Source organism: Haliotis rubra, unplaced genomic scaffold (genome assembly GCF_003918875.1).
Source record: "Haliotis rubra isolate DU_JTF1 unplaced genomic scaffold, ASM391887v1 Scf258, whole genome shotgun sequence".
NCBI classification, from domain to species: Eukaryota; Metazoa; Mollusca; class Gastropoda; order Lepetellida; family Haliotidae; genus Haliotis; species Haliotis rubra.
In genome coordinates, this window is record NW_025766647.1 from 1,177,537 (window position 1) to 1,204,717 (window position 27,181).

The 27,181-nt window shown below is 39.6% G+C and overlaps 2 protein-coding genes across 2 annotated transcripts in view; one reads left to right on the top strand and one right to left on the bottom strand.

Moving 5' to 3' along the window:
* Window positions 1-3,090, bottom strand: part of LOC124279913 (AP-4 complex subunit epsilon-1-like) — a 35,362-nt gene extending 32,272 nt beyond the window's left edge. The window contains exon 1 of the mRNA XM_046715794.1: window positions 2,813-3,090. Within this exon, the coding sequence (XP_046571750.1) occupies window positions 2,813-2,965 (153 nt within the window). The 5' untranslated portion in view covers window positions 2,966-3,090. The remainder of the gene's footprint in view (window positions 1-2,812) is intronic.
* A 3,549-nt stretch (window positions 3,091-6,639) lies between these two features.
* Window positions 6,640-27,138, top strand: LOC124279914 (retinal homeobox protein Rx1-like). The gene is made up of 4 exons (XM_046715796.1): window positions 6,640-6,769; window positions 11,369-11,556; window positions 23,685-23,937; window positions 26,966-27,138. The coding sequence occupies exons 1-4, from the start codon at window positions 6,640-6,642 to the stop codon at window positions 27,136-27,138; spliced, it is 744 nt and encodes a 247-aa protein (XP_046571752.1).
* The last annotated feature ends 43 nt before the right edge of the window (window positions 27,139-27,181 follow it).

A 27,181-nucleotide genomic window follows, 5' to 3' on the forward strand; every position in this document is an offset into this window, starting at 1 on the left:
GGCCAAGCTAGCTGAACATCAAATTTTTGTTCCTCTAATTTCTAAATGTTCACAAAGAGAACCCAGGCCAAGTAGGACTGATCAGAGACTAAACACTTTTGATTGAGGCTATGTTGGGAATGGACAGGGAAAAGGGCTTCACCAGCTATCTTTACATGTGATGTATTGTAACATCACAATGTGGTTTTTAGGCAGATATAATACGATTTTATGGATTGAAACACAATTCAAGATACATCTGTTCGGTTTGATTTGCTTTTGAGAGCCTTTGCCAAGTCAGACCGAACGCTTGTGACAGAGATAATGTTCAGAGTGGGGGAAGGGACTGTATGATTTACAAGTGGGCATGCTTTAAAGGGGCACTGATCCAGAGCGATTAATGCTTCTAGTACTCTAGCCAACAGTCTAATTACAAAGCCAAGCTGCAGACTGGTGAGTACCTGCTCCCTCAACTGTGACGGATACGGAGACTGGGCTACTGTCCACCTTGGCAGAATGTCTTTAACCTAAACAGTAGGGCATTAGGAAGGGTGGATGCCCATCAGATGCCACTATTTGAAAATATCCCCGGTACTTCTTGTCTTATTGTAATAAAGTATCCCAGCAGTGTAGTCTTTTTCAGATTTTCTAATGCTTGGATGGTAAAATGACTGATCCAATTTGATCCTATTTCTGTGTCTTTTAACTCGATATTTTATCCTGTCATATAAAAATATGATGTTTATCACCTATGATATGATATTACAACACACACATTTGATGTACTAGTATTTGAATCCGTAAACTAAACAACCCCACTTTGCCACTGCTAAAAAAATCTTCAAATTTACTTAGGTTCATAGGTTAACAGCAAATGCTTATATGTATTTCTTATGCAACAATGAAGTTCCATTCGTATCCTCAAAACAGTGTCGGCCCATAAGAATTTTTTCAGGCAATCAAACTTGCATGCAATCCAGCGATTACTACTCTCTTGCTGTAACGCGTGTTTGGTGGTAAATCTACACATGTTATTTGTCATCATTCACTTGATGGTCAGTTAATGAATTCATAACAGGTATAATTAGTGGGAACACCACTCAGATTACCTGTCAAAGGTTCCCATTTGGCATTTCTTGTGTCTGGAGTAAATACTCATTATTATACATTGAGGTCTGATGTGGCAAATGTATTACATCTTATGTAATATGTGCATGGAAGTGCTGAATAACATCGACCAAAGGATTAACCAATAACACACTGATTGATTAATTGTTTTTATCTTGCACAACGGATTTGTCAAAAGGTAGTGTTTATGTATGTGGATTTACTAATCTATACTGAATACCCCCTGTCCCCTGTCGTAAAGTGTCTGTGTAAAAAACAACGCCCTTCCTTCAAAGGATTAACCACCAATACATTGATTGATTGCTCATTATTGACTAACTAAATTACCTTTTTAAAGAATGGCGGACATCATGCAATTAGTTGCCAGGTGTACTATCTTGGGTGACCAATGAGACAATGAGATGTGAAACAACAGATCACTTTACCTCATATCAGACTGTTAAAAGACACATGACATGGAACAGGATTCTTTGTCAGCTGCAGATGAATGGCATATCATTCCTTTATGTGGATATTGATGGATACATTCCCTGAAAATGGTAATAGCCTGATATTGTTGCTATAACTTTAGTCTGTTTTAATTTTAATATTTGCATTTTGTTTTATTCATTTGTTATAGCATTCAACAGAATCATTTGTTTTTGCCATTAAGTGTAATGAGACAGACAACATACACTAGGTCGCACTTAGGTGTGTGTGTGTGTGAAATATGATTCATGTTGGCAGTCTATAAAATCTTTAGATATTACAGTCATGTAATTCACTAAGTATAAGCTAATCCTGTGCATTTTATTAAGTTTCAAAATGCATACAAATATGATAAAAAACTAATTAGGATATGACAAAATATAAAGACGTACATTCGTTATTTTTCAGTCCTAACTTTTTTTACCACCGGCAGATGGTTAAACTTCAAACTGTTTTCATTTGTTATTATAATAATGAAGATGGAAATATTATCGAGTAAAAAAGATTTCATCTTTGTTGATCAGTCTATACTTATACTATCATTTGTGCACAAGGGTGGCGCAGCAGAGGTAACTAACCAGTCAAGAAATCTGGGATATCATCTGCGTATTCACAGGTGGAGAAAAACAATAACAAAAGCAACAACCAGTCTACGAACATTGCTCTGGATCAGTGCCCCTTTAACTATGATGAATAGGAACCTTCTGGGGTGGTATTTAATTGGATATAGATGTAAGAACATTTCAGTCGGACAGAAATATGCACCAAGATTGACTGAAGTATTTATACGTTTTAAATCCTGTTTCGTTTAATGATTCCTCATTCAGACATAACCTTGCTCAGCCACGTTAATAACCCGCTCATCTTCCTACGTTTTAAGCGATTTACTCATAATAAGATTATTATGGTACATGTTTGTGGCTTCTGGTTAATCATTATTATCATGAGATGTATGTTGCATTTAATTATTACAGGCATGGTTTTCGATAAAGGATTTATTTGTCAATATTTATTTATTTATTTGTACATATTTCGTAAATAATTTACATCATCAAACACATAGCGTAGGGTAAGAGTTCCTTACGTACCCCCCCAATTATTTTTTTCAAATAAATACAAAGATATACAAGTAATGAAAAGTACCTTATGAAATAGGCTGCGGGTACGTAAAGAACTCTTTCCTAGCTTAGAGTGCATGCTGGGATATGTTATAACTAACAAAGTGTGTCACACTTACGCTCTTTGACCGTGCACTCAATGTGGCCGCAATTAACTGGCGTAGACCCGGGGGAATGTCATGTTTGGATGATCGAGTCTGGCTGCCTCCGAGGAGCCCTTCCGACAGAAACTTCGGAAAGGATGCCAGCGTTTTTTCAACTATGTCACTCATGTGAACCGAGACAATAACCTGTCCATTACAAGGGATATCATGCAATCATGCCACGGCGTTATTTGATTAGAGCAATAATATATTATTGTTCACATTGCTTTGACACTTCTCGACGCCATATTGGATATTTTCAAAGGGAGGTAACTGTGAAAATAGGACTTAGTGGAAAACCACTAACGTATATTGGCTAATAGTGCGACCTGATCACTTAATTGAGCGATCTGACCACTTGATATTACCACTTAATTGTGCCATCCGACCACTTCATAGTGCCATCTGACTTAATAGTGCTACCTGATCACTTAACAGTGCCATCTGACCACGTACAATAGTGCCATCTGATGTTTTCTTTGCACAAAATACAAATTTGACAAGTTCAAATGATCACTATGTTTGACAATTAGAAAACTTCAATGCCTATATTTTCAAAAATAACATATATTAACGCTATTTTTAGGGCAAATTTATCTTTTCTTTAGGCAACATTATAGCGGAGCTTGTAATTGCAATTTAAAAATACTTAATTCTATTCCTCACGAAGGCCTCAAGCACTGCCTTGGAGACTTTATAACTTCACCGATTCAGAATTTATATGTGGAGGCTGATGAGCCGTCCCTTAAACTTCGCCGCTTTAAATTACCCTTTTCAACTGAATCAAATCCTGCATCTAACTGTGTTTTTCATCCTCTGTATAAAGAACTCTATAAAGAAAAATCATCACTTATTCCACCACTTGGAATAAGAATATTTCTGCAGTTAACATAACTCTTAAAAATATAGCCCCAGCCCATCTTTTCTCTTCTCCACCATGGCAGTTAGTAAGGTCAGAGGTGGACCTTACTTTAACTAAACTTACGAAATCTGAAACCAACTCACTTATGAACCAAGAACAATATCACGAATTAAGAAACGACTTGTGATAATTCATCACCAAGGCCTCGGATGGTAGATCGGGATGGTGGACAACAGACGGAAAACAGAAGTCAGCGGTAGAATTGAAGACAACAACGACAGCCATGTTTATTATGGTTGGGAAATAATGGTCTAAATGGTACACGTAAACACATCACAGAACGCACACCGGGATAGAGTGGTCAATGTTCCCGGTGCGGAGATCCGCTTTGTCCCTTACACACATGCAGAAGCCGAACGGCGATTCGTCGTCGTCGACGTAGACGTTGTAGGTCCAGGAACTTGCTATAGCATTTTCAAGCGCCGGAAGTCTTCATCACTGTCTGTGCGTGCTCACTATTCTGCTGCATGTCTTCTGGGAGTGAGAAGAGTCTATGGAAGAACATCATTTGTCTTTTGTGTATATCCTCTATGATTGGTAGCCAGTTTATCATGCTCAACACATTCTCGTCCGGAGGTGGAATCCTTGCAGTGTTTTTTCCCATGTAATGTCATGTTGAAGAAAGGTGTCTGATATTTTGTCGGGAAAGTTGAGTCCAAGTCCATACAATATGCGGCAATGTGGTCTTGTGATTCCAGATTTCAACGAGTTTACTCCTTTGGGTTTCAATCCAATTCTATCAGAGCATGGAAGCAGGCTTTAGCTTTCTTGAAGGAGTGAGTCACAGAGCCATCATTTTCAGGTGATTGATGACTTGCATCCCTAAGTGGAGTGTAAAGGATATTGTGGACACATTTTCGCCAGTGATGTGCCATTCTACTGTAGAAGATCCAGCTTTAGGGCCAAAGACGATCACATGACACTTTGAAGGATTGAGTTCATATCTTCACTTGCTAGCATATTTAGAGACAATATCTAGCGTTGACTGGAGGGCACTTGGGGATATGGCTAACAAGGTGACGTCGGTAGGATTATCATGACTCAGATCCATGACATTGACACCACAGTTTGAAGATTCGAGTTGACCAAGGAGTTCGTCTATATAAATATGAGGTAGAGGGTTGTGGATAGGACTCCTCCTTGTCGTACCCCTTGTTGTATTGGGAATGATCTTGACTGGGTTCCATTCACTGCGACTGAGCTTGTTAGATGTGTATAGGCATCGAATAGAAGCTTCCGTGAGAGTCCTGAGATCCTGAGTTGGTGTGACGTTAAAAACAGTCCTCTGTGTCAGAACGTGTCGAAGTCCTCTGTGTCAGAACGTGTCGAAGTCCTCTGTGTCAGAACGTGTCGAAGTCCTCTGTGTCAGAACGTGTCGAAGGCTCGTTTATTATTCAAGCATGCTGCATACACGTTGCTTCCCAATATTCATGGCGGTATGCTGTTTTGCTTGATCCTATAAACCTATGATTAGATCTTACATTCATGGTCTAAAACAAAAGAAGCGGGACACCCAAGTAGGTATGACTAGGTTACATGACATTAAACCAGCCATCGGTCACATCTGCCTGGGTTGCCAGTCCACATTTCAAGAGGTCATCATGCGACGATGTCGTACTGGCCACAACAGATAAACGCATGAATATTAATTGAAAGGTGAGGATCCTCCATTGTGTGTCCCTTGTGATGAGAGAATCACGGTCAAGCATGTCCTGCTTGACTGTATTGATATTTCCATCACAAGGGATCAATATGTCCAATCAACATCAATGAAGGATCTCTTTAATAGCATTAGTTCACGTAAATCATTAATATTTTAGGGAAATTGAATTAATTGACAAATTAGTTAAGGTTGTATTATAAACCGAAATTGTTTATGGCGATGCCCACGACGGGGAAGTGCCGTCAAATTAATGCTTTCTTCCCCCCCCCCTCCCCCCGAGAGCGTAGGTAAGTCCATGTATCTCAAGGTATCTACCAGTTTTTTAATCGAAGTATATTTGGGTTTTTTAGGTGGCAGCTAATTCGAGTACAATCGCCAGCGGCTGAACCGTTGAATATATCGAACTATTTCCTGGGATTACACCATCCCAGGAAATAGTTCGATATATTCATCGGTTCGTTGCAAGCGCGTTCGTTATAAAGGTAGTTTATTGTACATTCTCGAACAAAGCTGCCCACTTAGCATCTTACACCAGATCTTTTTACAATGAAGAAGAACCACTGTAAATCATTACGTATCTACCTCGGTTTAATGGTGTCTAATGTGACGGCAGTTTCAATAATATTGAGCCAACCCCAGATGAAAATCCCATTCCATGAAATCTGGTCTGAACAATCACATCTTTTAAAGCCAACATGGCGGCGGATGAATATCACGAAACAATTACCAGACAAACAAGTCCAATACCCACACCTCTAATTATCCGTCTCTTAATCCCCTCTGGTCTAATGAAGCTGTCCCAACGAATGACGCTGTACCCCGCCCCCTCCTCCTGTTTTCTCCTGGGGCCCCCCTGAGCGAGAAGGCATCTGATTGGCTGAAAGAAGAATGGTGCATTTTAAGCCTCTTGTTAACTCCATTCCTAGATCTCAATCTTCTAACAATTCTCAGCATTCGGAGAAATTAGAAAGATTAGTGGAGCGACTTGTGGTATTATGACAAGTGAGGTGTAAACCCCATGATAGAGCTCTTGTTCATTCATCAGAAACAGAGATCAGATTAGAGGACGTGTTTGCCTAACCCTCCGTATCTTCCTAACCCACCCAGTCAAGTCCACAGCTCCAACCTCGGAAGGTTGCAGTTTTTACGCCTAAATCTACATTGGCTGCAAGGTGCTGACTTTGTAGATACTCAACGTTAAGGCATTGAACCGACAGTATGAAAACTGAGAACAGCGACGATGTTACCGAACGAAGTTTTGATGATGACGACGTCACTTTGAATGTTGAGGATGATGATGCTTCCTCCGCCAATTCTGAGAGAGATGAAAGTCTTAATGCGAATGATGGTAAGATATTGATCATGCCCCCTCGCCTTTTGATATAATAAAATATCCATAGTGCTGAATCAGTGAAACACCATACTTAGTCCTGTAAATCTATCTATCCATCCTCCGTCTAGGGCGACAACAGATACGTGTGATTTAGTATTTGTCGATATCTAAATCTACGGAATCTGCCCGTTGAAAAACAATGGTCAGAATGTTGGTTGCCTAAACTTGTTTTTCTTTCAACATATTTGTATTTAATGTAAAACATGTATAACAGAAGTTAATCTTACTGCGGAGATCAGTCAAATTTTGACAACTGAAGGAAAAAATTAAGGCAGTCTTCATATTGATGACTAAAGCAGCATTAGGGGTTTTGAGAGACTGAAATTGTTTCTAAGGTTTTGTTGATTGCATTTGGACATGAATATATTCAAGTTGATAACTACACCATATTATGTAATAACCTTGTTAAAAAGTCCTAATCCATACATTCATCCACATATATTACCACACAGGTAACAATTATATATATTCTTTGTTAAACGTCATGATATCGGTAGTCGCCAGATTCAAAGTAACAATTATATATATACTTTCTTAAACGTCATGACAGTGACAGTCGTCAGATACAAAGTAACAATTATATATTAGTATATACTTTGGAAAACGTCATGAAAGTGACAGTCGTCAGATACAAAGTAACAATTATATATATACTTTGTTAAACGTCATGACAGTCGTGGGATACAAAGTAACAATTATATATTAGTATATACTTTGGAAAACGTCATGACAGTGACAGTCGGCAGATACAAAGAATCAATTATATATATACTTTGTTAAACGTCATGATATCGGTAGTCGTCAGATATAAAGTAACAATTATATATGTATACTTTGTAAAACGTCATGACAGTGACAGTCGTCAGATACAAAGTAACAATTATATATTAGTATATACTTTGTTAAACGTCACGACAGCGACAGTCGTCAGATATAAAGTAACAATTATATATTAGTATATACTTTGTTAAACGTCACGACAGTGACAGTCGTCAGATACAAAGTAACAATTATATATTAGTATATACTTTGTTAAACGTCATGACAGCGACAGTCGTCAGATACAAAGTAACAATTATATATTAGTATATACTTTGTTAAACGTCACGGCAGTGACAGTCGTGGGATACAAAGTAACAATTATATATTAGTATATACTTTGTTAAACGTCACGGCAGTGACAGTCGTGAGATATAAAGTAACAATTATATATTAGTATATACTTTGTTAAACGTCACGACAGTGACAGTCGTCAGATACAAAGTAACAATTATGTATATACTTTGTTAAACGTCATGAAAGTGACAGTCGTCAGATACAAAGTAACAATTATATATTAGTATATACTTTGTTAAACGTCACGACAGCGACAGTCGTCAGATACAAAGTGACAATTACATATATACTTTGTTAAACGTCACGACAGTGACAGTCGTCAGATACAAAGTAACAATTACATATATACTTTGTTAAACGTCACGACAGTGACAGTCGTCAGATACAAAGTAACAATTATGTATATACTTTGTTAAACGTCACGAAAGTGACAGTCGTCAGATACAAAGTAACAATTATATATTAGTATATACTTTGTTAAACGTCACGAAAGTGACAGTCGTCAGATACAAAGTAACAATTATATATTAGTATATACTTTGTTAAACGTCACGACAGCGACAGTCGTCAGATACAAAGTGACAATTATATATTAGTATATACTTTGTTAAACGTCACGACAGTGACAGTAGTCAGATACAAAGTAACAATTATATATATACTTTGTTAAACGTCACGACAGTGACAGTCGTCAGATACAAAGTAACAATTATATACATTGATTACACCAGATTACTCCAGTAATTACATTGTCTTTATTCACTCATTTTGTTGACGATAAGCTCTAATGCTCTGTATATATTTACCTGTGCACTTACCTGTACATTTACAGACGTTTTGCTAAACCCATGTTGTTTACTTCAGTCTTGACGAATTGCAACTGAAAGCTGAACATGTTTTCATAGAAGAAATATGGGAATATTTGGAATATAATGTATCTCAGTTTGCCGGACGTTGCGGGGTATTCCCTCAGGACAAGTGCATTGTGTAGAGGTATCAGTATAAGGGGGTTGTCTATAATTACATGCTCGTATCAGTTTCACTGACAGCAGAAACACGTGTAATATTTAGCAAGTAATTTTAATAAACATAACAATCTGGCTATTGTGACGACACTGGAACGCTTTGACTGCACCATCCGTTTCAGGGAGATTTAAACAATCCAAAACATTTTCTAACTAAAACAGTATTCTCATATTACGTTCACGCAAACGTGTGTATTAACTCAGTTTTCCTTTAATTATTAAACGTGATCATGGAGTCGTTGAAGATCGAGAAGAAACAGCATGAAGCACGGAGTTATCAAATTCTATGGGACATGTAAATTAGAGAAAAGTGTTTCAAAAATCAAACTGACCACATTTATAATACTATATGCTATATATAATATACGGTATACTATATGCTATATGTTATATGTTATATGATATATACTACATACTATATACGTGCAGTATATGCTATACACTATATGTATATGGTATATGGTATATGTTATATGCTATATGATATATATAATACTGTCACAGGGGTGTGACGTTTCCTTGTATATATAGTTAATTATAACCTCTTGGACTGGCTGCATTTCACTTAAGTTCGAGTTCCTGTTTAGGAGTCTTGATAGAATCATTAAACTTTCGTACTAAGGGAGGTAGCAAAGTGGAAAACGTTCTCGCTCATCGAATAGACGGTCTGGTACCCATACACCTGTAGGTATAGTGACGTAAACATGGAACATGGCCCAGTGTAGTCTACTGGTATCCATACACCTGTAGGTATAGTGACGTCAACATGGAACATGGCCCAGTGTAGTCTACTGGTATCCATACACCTGTAGGTATAGTGACGTCAACGTGGAACATGGCCCAGTGTAGCCTACTGGTATCCATACACCTGTAGGTATAGTGACGTAAACGTGGAACATGGCCCAGTTTAGCCTACTGGTATCCATACACCTGTAGGTATAGTGACGTCAACATGGAACATGGCCCAGTGTAGTCTACTGGTATCCATACACCTGTAGGTATAGTGACGTCAACATGGAACATGGCCCAGTGTAGTCTACTGGTATCCATACACCTGTAGGTATAGTGACGTCAACGTGGAACATGGCCCAGTGTAGTCTACTGGTATCCATACACCTGTAGGTATAGTGACGTCAACGTGGAACATGGCCCAGTTTAGCCTACTGGTATCCATACACCTGTAGATATAGTGACGTCAACGTGGAACATGGCCCAGTCTAGTCTACTGGTATCCATACACCTGTAGGTATAGCGACGTCAACATGGAACATGGCCCAGTGTAGTCTACTGGTATCCATACACCTGTAGGTATAGTGACGTCAACATGGAACATGGCCCAGTGTAGCCTACTGGTATCCATACACCTGTAGGTATAGTGACGTAAACGTGGGACATGGCCCAGTTTAGCTTACTGGTATCCATACACCTGTTGGTATAGTGACGTCAACGTGGAACATGGCCCAGTGTAGTCTACTGGTATCCATACACCTGTAGGTATAGTGACGTCAACGTGGAACATGGCCCAGTGTAGTCTACTGGTATCCATACACCTGTAGGTATAGTGACGTCAACGTGGAACATGGCCCAGTGTAGCCTACTGGTATCCATACACCTGTAGGTATAGTGACGTAAACGTGGGACATGGCCCAGTTTAGCTTACTGGTATCCATACACCTGTGGGTATAGTGACGTCAACGTGGAACATGGCCCAGTGTAGTCTACTGGTATCCATACACCTGTAGGTATAGTGACGTAAACATGGAACATGGCCCAGTGTAGTCTACTGGTATCCATACACCTGTAGGTATAGTGACGTCAACGTGGAACATGGCCCAGTGTAGCCTACTGGTATCCATACACCTGTAGGTATAGTGACGTCAACGTGGAACATGGCCCAGTGTAGCCTACTGGTATCCATACACCTGTAGGTATAGTGACGTAAACGTGGAACATGGCCCAGTTTAGCTTACTGGTATCCATACACCTGTGGGTATAGTGACGTCAACGTGGAACATGGCCCAGTGTAGCCTACTGGTATCCATACACCTGTAGGTATAGTGACGTCAACGTGGAACATGGCCCAGTGTAGCCTACTGGTATCCATACACCTGTAGGTATAGTGACGTCAACGTGGAACATGGCCCAGTGTAGCCTACTGGTATCCATACACCTGTAGGTATAGTGACGTCAACGTGGAACATGGCCCAGTGTAGCCTACTGGTATCCATACACCTGTAGGTATAGTGACGTCAACGTGGAACATGGCCCAGTGTAGCCTACTGGTATCCATACACCTGTAGGTATAGTGACGTAAACGTGGAACATGGCCCAGTTTAGCTGACTACTACTGCTGCGAGTATTGTTACTCAGCCACGTGCTATATGTCTTTGACCACATATTCTCCCTGTATCAGCAGATGACGAGGCTGGGATCAGTTCCGACGGAAGTGGGTCAAGCAAGAAACAGAGAAGAAACAGAACAACATTCTCTGCCGAGCAGCTCCGAGAGCTTGAGTCAGTGTTCCAGCACACACACTACCCCGACTGCACCCTCCGGGAACAGATCGCAGATAAGGTGGACCTGACGGAGGCAAGGGTGCAGGTGAGACACTACTCAAACATTATATGTCCAGCACAACATCCAACAGATAGTTATACTGCAGTGGTCTGTTAATGTCGAGGATGGGCCAGACAACCCAGCAGTCTGTTAATGTCGAAGTTGGCCAGACAACCCAGCGGTCTGTTAATGTAAGTTGAGCCAGACAACCCAGCGGTCTGTTAATGTAAGTTGGACCAGACAACCCAGTGATCGGTTAATGTAAGTTGAGCCAGACAACCCAGCAGTCTGTTAATGTAAGTTGTGCCAGACAACCTAGTGATCTGTTTATGTAAGTTGAGCCAGACAACCCAGAGGTCTGTTAATGTAAGTTGAGCCAGACAACCTAGTGATCTGTTAATGTAAGTTGTGCCAGACAACCCAGCAGTCTGTTAATGTAAGTTGAGCCAGACAACCTAGTGATCTGTTAATGTAAGTTGAGCCAGACAACCTAGTGATCTGTTAATGTAAGTTGAGCCAGACAACCCAGCAGTCTGTTAATGTAAGTTGAGCCAGACAACCCAGCAGTCTGTTAATGTAAGTTGTGCCAGACAACCTAGTGATCTGTTAATGTAAGTTGTGCCAGACAACCCAGCAGTCTGTTAATGTAAGTTGTGCCAGACAACCTAGTGATCTGTTAATGTAAGTTGAGCCAGACAACCCAGCAGTCTGTTAATATAAGTTGAGCCAGACAACCTAGTGATCTGTTAATGTAAGTTGAGCCAGACAACCTAGTGATCTGTTAATGTAAGTTGAGCCAGACAACCCAGCAGTATGTTAATGTAAGTTGAGCCAGACAACCCAGCAGTCTGTTAATGTAAGTTGTGCCAGACAACCTAGTGATCTGTTAATGTAAGTTGTGCCAGACAACCCAGCAGTCTGTTAATGTAAGTTGAGCCAGACAACCTAGTGATCTGTTAATGTAAGTTGAGCCAGACAACCCAGCAGTCTGTTAATATAAGTTGAGCCAGACAACCTAGTGATCTGTTAATGTAAGTTGAGCCAGACAACCTAGTGATCTGTTAATGTAAGTTGAGCCAGACAACCTAGTGATCTGTTAATGTAAGTTGAGCCAGACAAACCAGCAGTCTGTTAATGTAAGTTGTGCCAGACAACCTAGTGATCTGTTCATATAGGTTGAGCCAGACAACCCAGCAGTCTGTTAATGTAAGTTGTGCCAGACAACCTAGTGATCTGTTTATGTAAGTTGAGCCAGACAACCCAGAGGTCTGTTAATGTAAGTTGAACCAGACAAACCAGCAGTCTGTTAATGTAAGTTGAGCCAGACAACCTAGTGATCTGTTAATGTAAGTTGAGCCAGACAACCCAGCAGTCTGTTAATGTCAAAGTTGGACCAGACAACCCAGTGATCTGTTAATGTAAGTTGAGCCAGAAAACCCAGCAGTCTGTTAATGTCAAAGTTGGACCAGACAACCCAGTGATCTGTTAATGTAAGGTGAGCCAGACAACCCAGCAGTCTGTTAATGTCAAAGTTGGACCAGACAACCCAGTGATCTGTTAATGTAAGGTGAGCCAGACAACCCAGCAGTCTGTTAATGTCAAAGTTGGACCAGACAACCTAGTGATCTGTTAATGTAAGTTGTGCTAGACAACCTAGTGATCTATTAATGTAAGTTGTGCCAGACAACCCAGCAGTCTGTTAATGTCAAAGTTGGACCAGACAACCCAGCGGTCTGTTAATGTAAGTTGAGCCAGACCACCTAGTGATCTGTTAATGTAAGTTGAGCCAGACAACCCAGCAGTCTGTTAATGTAAGTTGAGCCAGACAACCTAGTGATCTGTTAATGTAAGTTGAGCCAGACAACCTAGTGATCTGTTAATGTAAGTTGTGCCAGACAACCCAGCAGTCTGTTAATGTAAGTAGAGCCAGACAACCCAGCGGTCTGTTAATGTAAGTTGAGCCAGACAACCAGCAGTCTGTTAATGTCAAAGTTCGACCAGACAACCTAGTGATCTGTTAATGTAAGTTGAGCCAGACAACCAGCAGTCTGTTAATGTCAAAGTTGGACCAGACAACCTAGTGATCTGTTAATGTAAGTTGTGCCAGACAACCTAGTGATCTGTTAATGTAAGTTGTGCCAGACAACCCAGCAGTCTGTTGATGTCAAAGTTGGACCAGACAACCCAGTGATCTGTTAATGTAAGTTGAGCCAGACAACCTAGTGATCTGTTCATGTACGTTGGGCCAGACAACCCAGCGGTTGGGAATGCAAGCAGTCTGTTAATGTAAGTTGAGCCAGACAACCTAGTGATCTGTTAATGTAAGTTGAGCCAGACAACCTAGTGATCTGTTAATGTAAGTTGTGCCAGACAACCCAGCAGTCTGTTGATGTCAAAGTTGGACCAGACAACCCAGTGATCTGTTAATGTAAGTTGAGCCAGACAACCTAGTGATCTGTTCATGTACGTTGGGCCAGACAACCCAGCGGTTGGGAATGCAAGCAGTCTACGAAGTCCCGGACACTGACCATCCAATCCCCTAAGTCGCCTCTTGCTGGCAGGGGGTTCCCGGGCCACCATTAGGTCAGGCTGGTTCAGGTCATCAAGTGTACATGTGTTTCGTGAGTTGGCACTTACCCTGGTGTAGACATCAGTTTAGTATTCCTGACATGTTAGTTCCCGGCAGCGCAAAGATGAGACGCATGTTGTGATGGTCGTAACGCTGCTGTGGAAACCACGCGGCACGTGTTTGGGGGGCACACATCAGTTACCCGAATACGGGGTTCGTTACAACGATCATAGGATCACTATAGGCAACCAAGGGAGGCTTTGCAAATTGCAAAGTTCTGGCCTATAGGAGGGAAACATTATTACGTCGGATAACCCAAGCCTCCTGTCAGGCGCTAGGAGGTTATAGTCACATGACTTTATTCCACCGGGTACCCATTTTGCTTACTTCTTTGTTACTTGTAGAGGAAAGGCCGCTAAAACGTGCCATAGATAAAATGACATTTTAATAGCGTTAGAAAAATATTCAAAACCAATACACTGTACACGCCCCTTTTTAGAATGAATGCATCATGTAATATAGCGGTGTGTTAAGCCTAAATAGGGGAATAACGTCCCCACGGAGTAAGAAATACAATGTATCCAGTGATCTGATGTGGATATGCAACAATGTCCATGTGTATTGAACAACAAGGGCATGAAGGTCTTCACTTCATCATACCTTGGGTTCTTTGTTTGCTACCTGGTAATTGGTAATCGGCACCTTTGATTAAGCCTTCTTGAGAGCCAGGTCGCTGTTATCACTTGTTTAATGAAGTGTTTAAATCTCGTTCGCTATTCACGTCCCCGCCCCAAAGATCAGTTTGCCTGGGGGTGGGGCACCAAAGGGGGTCGGGGATAGTTTTCAGGCCATTCTCCAAACATTGTCCGTGTATTGACTAGCGAGGGGCTTCTAGTTATATGGGTAATTGTGATAATTATTGGCTCATTTAAAAATCACTCGAGCCCGAAACTGCATTCACTGTGGACCGCCTCCCGCTGACATCACGTGACCTCAAGAGCGCCACCTTGCAATTTGCCTCCCTTGATTGGCCAACGAGAGACTAATTAGGAACAGATTAGGGGGCTCCGGGAATACAACTAAAATAAGGACGGACAATGCGGACTGGGGCTTTACAATTGTTATGCTATCAGTAGAGCTGGTTGAACACATGTCATGGTCTTTGAGAGGAGTTGTTTGGCCGAGTGATCAGCTCAGGCGACCATGTACTACCAGCTGGGAGGTTAATGATCTTCACTCGCCACATACAACCAGGGGTGCGATTTCTTTAATAAAACATGAATCATGAATATCAAGGATATAAGTCGTCCTTGAGCCTTGGATTGTAACATGAGGAAAGGTTTGTGAGAAGTTGAAAAATATTGGGCTTTGAAAGACAAAATGTATTATGAAACATCCTAATTTGTCATCTCTCTTACCAAATAAAATATGGGATTCAACCACTTATAATTTAAGAAACCATCTAAACTTCCAAAGTATTAATTGTAGAACTAGTAACTATGCCAACTCATTTCTTCCTGACACAGTCAATATCTGGAATACTCAACCTTCTGAGAGTACAAACGCTCTATCCGTTGGCGAATTTAAAAAGAGATTAAAAAAGGACAACGTTACTATAACAAATTAATTACTTCGACCTTAACTACGGTTCACGATTCTGTCAAATCATTCACTCCCGCCTCCGACTTGGTTGCAGCGATCTCAACGCCGACACATTTAATAGATATAGCTGAGAGCACAATGTGTAACTGTGGCTACAATACTGAAGACAATCTACATTATGTCTTTGTCTGCCCCGATTATGACTTGATCAAACAAGATTTGTTTTACTTAAAGTTTGTTAAAGGCTTTGATTTAAAATATGTTCTTTTCGGTCATTCCAGCTCAAACTTAAAAAAGAATACGAAAATCTTCAAATCAGAGCACAGCTTCGATCTTTTATCAGGTAGATTTCTGCTTTTGTAAACTACTAAGATAAGAAACATAACTCCACAATTTCGCAAAGATATGAAACATAATTACACAATTACACAGTCTTTCTTTGTATAATCCATGTGTATTAGTATAAAAACATACCAATATTATGGAACCTCTTGGTATGGAAAGGTTGAAATTGTAAGCGGAAATTAAAAAATCTGAAATTCTTAACTAAAGCTCCTCCCCTTCATTAACCGACATGCCACAATCTGACGCCTTTCATGGCGCATTATATCTTGAGGTTATTACTTTCTTCATCTAGGTATCAAGATGTATGTGTTTTCAGGACAATGGGAGTATTATACAACAAGTGGGTAGCTTGTTTAGTTCCGACCAACACAAATCTCCACAAGTAAACAAGCGATTATTAATGAAAGGTTATAACCACACACAAATCCGATTACTCGCGACAAATACTTGCTTAGCGTCTCAAGACTAGCTGGGTTTGTGGAAAGCGTCGTAATACAGGTTTATCATCTGGTTTTATTAAAGCATGTTACTGGATAACTCGTGACAGATATTTTATCTCACCCTGATCCTATCGGCTTAAGACGTTTCTTCATGTGATTAAAATCTTGCCCATGCACGGTGGAAATGTTTGGGTTTTTTGGTTTTTTCTGAAATGTGGCAGGGTAGAAGAGGGAGAATGACTCAGTTTACTTGGGGAGGGGGGCGGTGGGGTAGCGTTGTGGTTAAAGCGTTCGTTCGTCACGCTGAAGACCCGGGTTCGATTCCCCACATGGGTACAATATGTGAAGCCCATTTCTGGTGTCCCCCGCCGTGATATAGCTGAAATATTGCTAAAAGCGGCGTTAAACTAAACTCACTCACTCACTTGCGGGAGGAGTTTGTTTTAACATCTCGTAGGAGGTCAGGCATATACGTACTTACAGATGCAGTTTCGAGCAGTCCCAGCACACTTGATCAAGGACAAGCTTCGGCTAGAATACAAATGTGGACTTATGAAAATCTGGTGTTTATATCTTAACGATAGCAAAATTGTCGAAGCCACATATATGTATGCTATGCTCGTTCCGCCATATTGTTTTGGTGATTTGCACGAAGCAAGACATTCAGGGCGCTGACACCCTCACAGGAACAATTGTGTCACAGGAACAATCATGTCACAGGAACAATCATGTCACAGGAACAATCATGTCAGACAGGAACAATCATGTCAGACAGGATCATGGCATGAAGATCCTGCTACCATCACTCTTCTCTGAATCGCGTGTAACTAAATAGAAGCAACAAAACCCTTCCCACATTCATAAGAAATCTCTGCCAAGAGCAGAGTTGATTGTACAAGTGTGACTATATCATGAGCAGATATTAGTTCCAGCAATATTACAGCTGTATGATGTTGTTTGTAAACAAATCGGGTCTGAACCAGACAATCCAGTGACTGTCACCATGCGATACGACCACAGAGCTACGAATCACTATGAAATAGTGTTTGCGATAAGGTGAGCGTATCATGCCCCACCTGTGGCACCCGTCATAAACATATGCTACGTCTAGTCATTTGTTCACCTGAAATGATTCGGGGACGTATGGTATAAGTCAAATTAGGGAATGGCATCGGACATCATTTTTGTCTCTGGTGCATCAAATTTTAAACCTAACCCGAACCAATCATGTCAGACAGGATCATGTCATGAAGATCCCGCTTATGACTTATTTTGCCTTGGATTATGTCTCCGATAATATTTGAAAAATACTTAGTTCTCTGTCATTACCGCAACAAATAGTTTATTGTACACGCATGCCCGGTGCTGCAAATCAACGTGCAAAGTATAATCCCAGATATAGTATGTGTTACCTTTGACCACTTTCTAAACGGCATTGTGTATTTATAACGTGCTGTTGGGTAAAAACAACATTTTAAATTAATAAGAAAATCATTAGCCAAAAATATCAAGTAATCGGATTAAATTTTCGCAAATATTCATCTTTTTTGAAGAATTACTATTCGTTAAAAATACGAAATGAATGAACTTTTCCTGTCGTTGTGTCATTTTGTCATCATCCTGTTAATTCTGCCGCTGGTTTGGAACAGGAATAGACCCCCCCTGCTGTGCCTTTCCTCACAACACACCACCCTTGCAGCATGAGACGGCTTACAACTGATCTTCTCGCTAACAAATCCTCTAGAAATATTATTTGTAGTTTCTTCAAAAAGCCCCGATTTTCTAACTCAATGGAGACAATGTCTATCGGATTTGACGAAATCACGCCGAGATCTCGCATCGGCGTAATCGGATTAGTCCATTTTGTAAGAAGAGATTCGATACCCGATGTTTAGTGTCTGGTTTGTTAAACGTCCCGTTACGTCGATGTAGAACAGTGATGTAGAGTTCAATTGATGCTGGTGTGTTTGGAATGTGGAGAAAGCTCCCGACACGGATAATAATACCCTATTTTAGGGATCAGAGATTTAATAGGTGCTTCAAGGGTGCTTGAGGTTCACCGCGTGTTCATGTCCCAATGCGGTTTAGGAACTAAACCAGTTTCTGCAGTTAGCAACAAGCTTACAATTTAGTTCAAATAGGTCTCATGTGTGTGTTTCAAAATTTGTAAGTTCATTAGAACCTAAACTGCAAAGGTTATATCTACAGACAGCATTAAAGCTGTAGCCACACGTAAACCTGAATAATTAGGGTTTCATTGACAGGAATATTCAGTCTTACAATGGAACAACCAACGTTGAATGCTGTTTTATGGAAGGCACGGATTGTGTAGTCGTTTATGCTGTAGTCGTTTATGCTGTAGTCGTTTATGCTGTAGTCGTTTATGCTGTAGTTGTGTGCTCCTTAGGCGTACCAGACTCTGACGATTGCTAGATCCGAGATTCGACTAGTTACGGTTATCTGCCTCTCAGATTGGTTGTAAATGTATGACAAACGTTTCTAGTACTGGTTTATAGGAAGCCACCTCAGGGTTCCCACCGACCTGAAGTATAAACTAGAGACGTTACAAATTGCAGTTCTTTTAGCGAACAACACACGCATGACGTTAGGGAACACCTGAGAACGCCAAGGGGTTACGATGGAGAACCAACGTGACGCTCAAAACACACAGTGGTGTTATAGCATATCGTTCACCTGGGCCCCGTTCCTCAAAGCGATCGTAGCGCTAAGATGATCGTAACTCCCATACTTTAACATAGAATTACGACTATCGTAGCGCTACGATCGCTTTGAGGAACGGGGCCAAGGGCTGTTGCGGCACTTAAAACTTGCATTTGATGGCTTCCTTTAAATATGTTTCACATTTTTTTTTCTTCTGTATCTTTTGTTTGTATGCCTTTCATAAAGCATCTTACACATATTTCTTGTATCTGCTCCTTACACATATTTCTTGTATCTGCTTCTGACACATATTTCTTGTATCTGCTCCTTACACACATTTCTTGTATCTGCTCCTTACACATATTTCTTGTATCTACTCCTTACACATATTTCTGGTATATGCTCCTTACACATATTTCTGGTATATGCTCCTTACACATATTTCTTGTATCTGCTCCTTACACATATTTCTTGTATCTACTCCTTACACATATTTCTTGTATATGCTCCTTACACATATTTCTGGTATATGCTTCTTACACATATTTCTTGTATCTGCTCCTTACACACATTTCTTGTATCTGCTCCTTACACATATTTCTTGTATCTGCTTCTTACACATATTTCTTGTATCTGCTCCTTACACATATTTCTGGTATATGCTTCTTACACATATTTCTTGTATCTACACCTTTACACATATTTCTTGGTATATGCTTCTTACACATATTTCTTGTATCTACACCTTACACATATTTCTTGTATATGCTTCTTACACATATTTCTTGTATCTACACCTTACACATATTTCTGGTATCTGCTTCTTACACATATTTCTTGTATCTACACCTTACACATATTTCTGGTATATGCTTCTTACACATATTTCTTGTATCTACACCTTACACATATTTCTTGTATCTACTTCTTACACATATTTCTTGTATCTGCTCCTTACACATATTTCTGGTATATGCTCCTTACACATATTTCTTGTATCTGCTCCTTACACATATTTCTATATATGCTTCTGACACATATTTCTTGTATTTCATATTGCTTCTTTTACACATATTTCCTTTGTATCTGCTCCTTACACATATTTCTTGTATATGCTTCTTTTACACATATTTCTTTGTATTTGCTTCTTACACATATTTCTTTGTATTTGCTTCTGCTCCTTATCACATATATTTCTTGTATCTACCCTTACACATATTTCTTGTATCTGCTCCTTACACATATTTCTTGTATCTGCTCCCTACACATATTTCTTGTATCTGTCTCTTACACATATGTTCTTTGTATATGCCCTACACATATTTCTTGTATCTGCTCCCTACACATATTTCTTTGTATCTACACCTTTACACATATTTCTTGTATCTGCTCCTTACACATATTTCTTTTGTATCTGCTCCTTACACATATTTCTTATATCTGCTCCTTACACATATTTCTTGTATCTGCTCCTTTTACACATATTTCTTTGTATCTGTCATACACATATTTCTTTGTATCTGCTCCTTACACATATTTCTTTGTATCTGCTCCTTACACATATTTTTGCATTTGTCTCTTTACACATATTTTTCTTGTATATGCTTCATTACACATATTTCTTTGTATCTGCTCTTACACATATTATCTCTTTGTATCTGCTCCTTACACATATTTCTCTTGTATCTGCTCCTTACACATATTTCCTTTGTATCTGCTCCTTACACATATTTCTGCTGTATCCCTTACACATATTTCTTTTGTATCTGCTCCTTACACATATTTCCTGGTATCTGCTCTACACATATTTCTGGTATATGCTCATTACACATATTTCTTGTATCTGCTCATTACACATATTTCTTGTATCTGCTCCTTACACATATTTCTTGTATCTGCTCCTTACACATATTTCTTGTATCTGCTCATTACACATATTTCTTGTATCTGCTCCTTACACATATTTCTTGTATCTGCTCCTTACACATATTTCTTGTATCTGCTTCTTACACATATTTCTTGTATCTGCTTCTTACACATATTTCTTGTATCTGCTCCTTACACATATTTCTGGTATCTGCTCATTACACATATTTCTGGTATATGCTCCTTACACATATTTCTTGTATCTGCTCATTACACATATTTCTTGTATCTGCTCCTTACACATATTCTTTGTATCTGCTCCTTACACATATTTCTTTGTATCTGCTCCTTACACATATTTCTTTGTATCTGCTTCTTACACATATTTCTTGTATCTGCTCCTTACACACATTTCTTGTATCTGCTCCTTACACATATTTCTGGTATCTGCTCCTTACACATATTTCTGGTATATGCTCCTTACACATATTTCTTGTATCTGCTCATTACACATATTTCTTGTATCTGCTCCTTACACATATTTCTTGTATCTGCTCCTTACACATATTTCCTTGTATCTGCTCCTTACACATATTTCTTATATCTGCCCTTACACATATTTCTCTTGTATCTACACCTTACACATATTTCTTTGTATATGCTCCTTTACACATATTTCTTTGTATCTGTTCCTTACACATATTTCTTTGTATTTGCTCCTTACACATATTTCTTGTATCTGTCTCCTTACACATATTTCTTTAGATTTGTATCTATTTTTTACACATATTTTTTGTATCTACTCCTTACACATATTTCTTTGTATCTGCTCCTTACACATATTTCTTGTATCTGCTCCTTACACATATTTCTTGTATCTGCTTCTTACACATATTTCTTGTATCTGCTCCTTACACATATTTCTTGTATCTGCTCCTTACACATATTTCTGGTATCTGCTCCTTACACATATTTCTGGTATATGCTCCTTACACATATTTCTTGTATCTGCTCCTTACACATATTTCTTGTATCTGCTCCTTACACATATTTCTGGTATCTGCTTCTTACACATATTTCTTGTATCTGCTCCTTACACATATTTCTGGTATATGCTTCGAGTGTATGCCTTTCTTACAGGGACTGTGGGGTAGCCTAGTGGTTAAAGCGCTGGCTTGGCACGTCGAAGACCCGGGTTCGATTCCCCACATGGGTACAATGTGTGAAGGCCATTTCTGGTGATATTGCTGGAATAGTGCTAACGGAGGCGTAAAACCCAATTCACTCACTCATTTCTTAAAGGCTTCTCGCACATAGTTGTTGTATATGCCTGTTGTACATGCATCGTGTATATGCATGTTGTATATGCATGTTGTATATGGGTGTTGTACATGCGTCCTGTATATGCGTGTTGTACATGCGTGTTGTGTATGCATCATGTATATGCATATTGTATATGCATCATGTATTTGCATGTTCTATATGCATCATGTATTTGCATGTTCTATATGCATCCTGTATATACGTGTTGTACATGCATGTTTTATAAGGGTTATGTATATGTGTGTTGTATATGCGCGTTGTGTATGCATGTTGTATGTGTGTGTTGTACATGCATCATGTATATGCATGTTGTATATGCATCATGTATTTGCATGTTCTATATGCATCCTGTATATACGTGTTGTACATGCATGTTTTATAAGGGTTATGTATATGTGTGTTGTATATGCGCGTTGTGTATGCATGTTGTATGTGTGTGTTGTACATGCATCATGTATATGCATGTTGTATATGCATCATGTATTTGCATGTTCTATATGCATCCTGTATATACGTGTTGTACATGCATGTTTTATAAGGGTTATGTATATTAGTGTTGTATATGCGCGTTGTACATGTATCGTGTATATGCGTGCTGTACATGCATCATGTATATGCGTGTTGTATATGCATGTTTTATAAGGGTTATGTATATGTGTGTTGTATATGCGTGTTGTACATGTATCGTGTATATGCGTGCTGTACATGCATCATGTATATGCGTGTTGTATATGCATGTTGTATATGCGTGTTGTATATGCGTGTTGTATATGTGTATTGTACATGCGTTGTGTATATGCATGTTGTACATGCATCCTGTATATGCGTGTTGTATAAGCGTGTTGTATAAGCGTGTTGTTTATGTCTGTTGTACAAGCATTATGTATATGCGTGTTGTATATGCATGTTGTATAAGCGTGTTGTATATGTGTGTTGTATATGTGTGTTGTATATGTGTCATGTATATGCGTGTTGTATATGCGTGTTGTATATGTGTGTTGTATAAGCGTGTTGTATATGCATATGTGTATTGTACATGTATATGCGTGTTGTATATGCGTGTTGTATATGCGTGTTGTATATGTGTGTTGTATATGTGTGTTGTATATGTGTCATGTATATGCGTGTTGTATATGCGTGTTGTATATGCGTGTTGTATATGTGTGTTGTATATGTGTCATGTATATGCGTGTTGTATATGCGTGTTGTATATGTGTGTTGTATATGCGTGTTGTATATGTGTGTTGTATATGTGTGTTGTACATGTGTCATGTATATGCGTGTTGTATATGCGTGTTGTATATGTGTGTTGTATATGCGTGTTGTATATGTCCGGCTTATACAAAGAACGCGTCTGTATGTTTCAGGTTTGGTTTCAAAACAGAAGAGCTAAATGGAGGAAGCAGGAGAAGAGTATGGTTCGAATGATTGATGTTTGGAGGCAAAGATGCGACACCTACCCACAAATCATCTCACATCCGCTACAGTCCCTTCCGCCATCACTTCCATCTACCATACGACCACCATTGTTTCCATGGATACCGAGGTTTCCGGTTTCTTTTCCTCCATTCTTCCAACTGCCCACATTTCCCACAGACAATTCACAGCCCTTGTTCAAAGGTAAACCCTCTTCCTTTCTTCTGCATTGAAATCGTTACTTTAATAAGGAGTCGTGTCTCAGTCGTTTGAGCGGATCGGTTCTCTGTGGCGAGTTGCGTCCCTTGTCTAAGATTTCACAGCCATGGAAGTTAAGACGAATCAAACAGGCACACTGACCCTGTCTTTACAACAGTGTCTTTACATCAGTGTCTTTACACCAGTGTCTTTACATCAGCGTCTTTACGCCAGTGTTTTAACATCAATTTCTTTACACCAGTGTCTTTACACCATTGTCTTTACATCAGTGTCTTTACACCATTGTCTTTACACCAGTGTCTTTACACCAGTGTCTTTACACCAGTGTCTTTACACCAGTGTCTTTACATCAGCGTCTTTACGCCAGTGTTTTAACATCAATTTCTTTACACCAGTGTCTTTACAGAAATTTCTTTACACCAGTATCTTTACACCAGTGTCTTTACACCATTGTCTTTACATCAGTGTCTTTACACCAGTGTCTTTACACCAGTGTCGGGGCGTTGGGGTAGCCTAATAGTTGAAGCGTTGGCTTGTCACGCCGAAGACCCGGGTTCGATTCCCCACATGGGCACAATGTGTGAAGCCCATTTCTGGTGTCCCCCGTCGTGATATTGCTGGAATATTGTTAAAAGCGACGTAAAACCCAACTCACTCACTCACTCACTTACACCAGTGCCTTTACATCAGTGTCTTTTCACCAGTGTCTTTACATCAGTGTCTTTACACCAGTGTCTTTACACCAGTGTCTTTACACCAGTACCTTTACATCATTGTCTTTACACCATTGTCTTTACATCAGTGTCTTTATACCAGTGTCTTTACACCAGTGTCTTTACATCAGTGTCTTTATACCAGTGTCTTTACACCGGTGTCTTTACATCATTGTCTTTACATCAGTGTCTTTACATCAGTGTCTTTACACCAGTGTCGGGGCGTTGGGGTAGCCTAATAGTTAAAACGTTGGCTTGTCACGCCGAAGACCCGGGTTCGATTCCCCACATGGGCACAATGTGTGAAGCCCATTTCTGGTGTCCCCCGTCGTGATATTGCTGGAATATTGTTAAAAGCGACGTAAAACCCAACTAACTCACTCACTCACTTACACCAGTGCCTTTACATCAGTGTCTTTACATCAGTGTCTTTATACCAGTGTCTTTACATCAGTGTCTTTACATCAGTGTCTTTACACCAGTGTCTTTACATCAGTGTCTTTATACCAGTGCCTTTACATCAGTGTCTTTTCACCAGTGTCTTTACATCAGTGTCTTTACACCAGTGTCTTTATACCAGTGTCTTTACGTCAGTGTCTGTACATAAATTTCTTTACAACAGTGTCTTTACATGAGTGTCTGTACATAAATTTCTTTACAACAGTGTCTTTACATCAGTGTCTTTACACCAGTGTCTTTATACCAGTGTCTTTACACCAGTGTCTTTATACCAGTGTCTTTACATCAGTGTCTTTATACCAGTGTCTTTATACCAGTGTCTTCACATCAGTTTCTTTACATCAGTGTCTTTACACCAGTGTCTTTATACCAGTGTCTTTACACCAGTGTCTTTACACCAGTGTCTTTACATCAGTGTCTTTATACCAGTGTCTTTACATCAGTGTCTTTACACCAGTGTCTTTATACCAGTGTCTTTACACCAGTGTCTTTATACCAGTGTCTTTACATCAGTGTCTTTACACCAGTGTCTTTATACCAGTGTCTTTACACCAGTGTCTTTACACCAGTGTCTTTACATCAGTGTCTTTATACCAGTATCTTTACACCAGTGTCTTTACATCAGTATCTTTACATCAGCGTCTTTACATCAGCGTCTTTACATCAGTGTCTTCAAACCAGTGTCTTTACGCCAGAATCTTGAAATCAGTGTCTTTACGCCAGTGTCTTTACATCAGTGTCTTTACGCCAGTGTCTTTACATCAGCTTCTTTACATCAGTGTCTTTGCACCAGTGTCTTTACACCAGTGTGTCGGTCTGTGGTAATTCTTATCGTGTCTTTCTTATCACCGACTGGATTCAAACCGACTTTACAAACATTTGGAGGACATCAGCATCATGGGAAATGACCATATTCTTTACAAGAGATAAACCCTTTATCATCAGCATAAACGGACTGCTACGATTCCATTGTTCATTCCGACTACATACGAAATGTGTTCAAGAAGTGTTATCAGTTAGTGATGATACCAGTACAAACCAGATAAACACGGTGTTCTTCCAATAAAACATTCTCAACAGAGCCTACTATACAATGACAACATAAATAAGTTTCAAAGATAGAACTTTTTTTGCAACTGTCTGTGATTACATGTTAATAGAATACAAGCGAAAAAAACCGAATCCCGAATAAAAAACGTTCGCTGTTGTAAGTACATGTAACGAAAATACCATTTGCATGATAACAGATTGAAAACACCGAACAGTGTCTACTGTACCACCTTGACTGTGATATTAAAATGTACATGTATCATTAGCAAATAGTGATGGTACACAGTATTCGCCCTCCCGATGGCATCGATGACAAACCCATGCATATAAGAACGTCTACTGTTTGTCTGAAACACAAGCAAGGGAACACAGGCAAGGGAACACATGGTATAATTCAATATTGGGTCAGCATCAGACATTATTGACTGACATGACACCAGAGACCATATCATAGATTATATTATATGGTCTCTGATGATACACATTCCGAAAGCGTTAAAAGGTTGTGCTTTTGAATGTTATAATGAATGTATTTGGTTAGATAACCAAGATCTTGCTTCTGTAAAGCATTTTACCTCCAATAGATATTGGAGAGAGGAATGTGTTGGAAGTAGCCTACCGCGTATACGGACGTGTCTCGCCCCTAGAAGGTAACAGTTATCCCATCAACGACTACACGTTGAAGTGCACGTCAGATGAAATGTAGCCATACGAACTGTTGAATCCAGGTCTGGTTGTTAATAATACAAAACGCAATACATGTGTATCTAAGTGTTTTTTTCAACTTTCAGTTAACTTGAACCTGCAGCCCCCGAAGTCTCCGACAGTTCCATCACCTTCACGGAAATATGAAACCTACGCACGGGACTACCTTGAAAGACTGTCAACTGAATCAAAGGAACGTTTTACAGCAACATCGGAGAAAGAATCGTCAACGCATTCCAAAACACGCGATACGTCATGATGACGTCATTCCTAGATGCTATATGCAAATAAATTCTGATAAC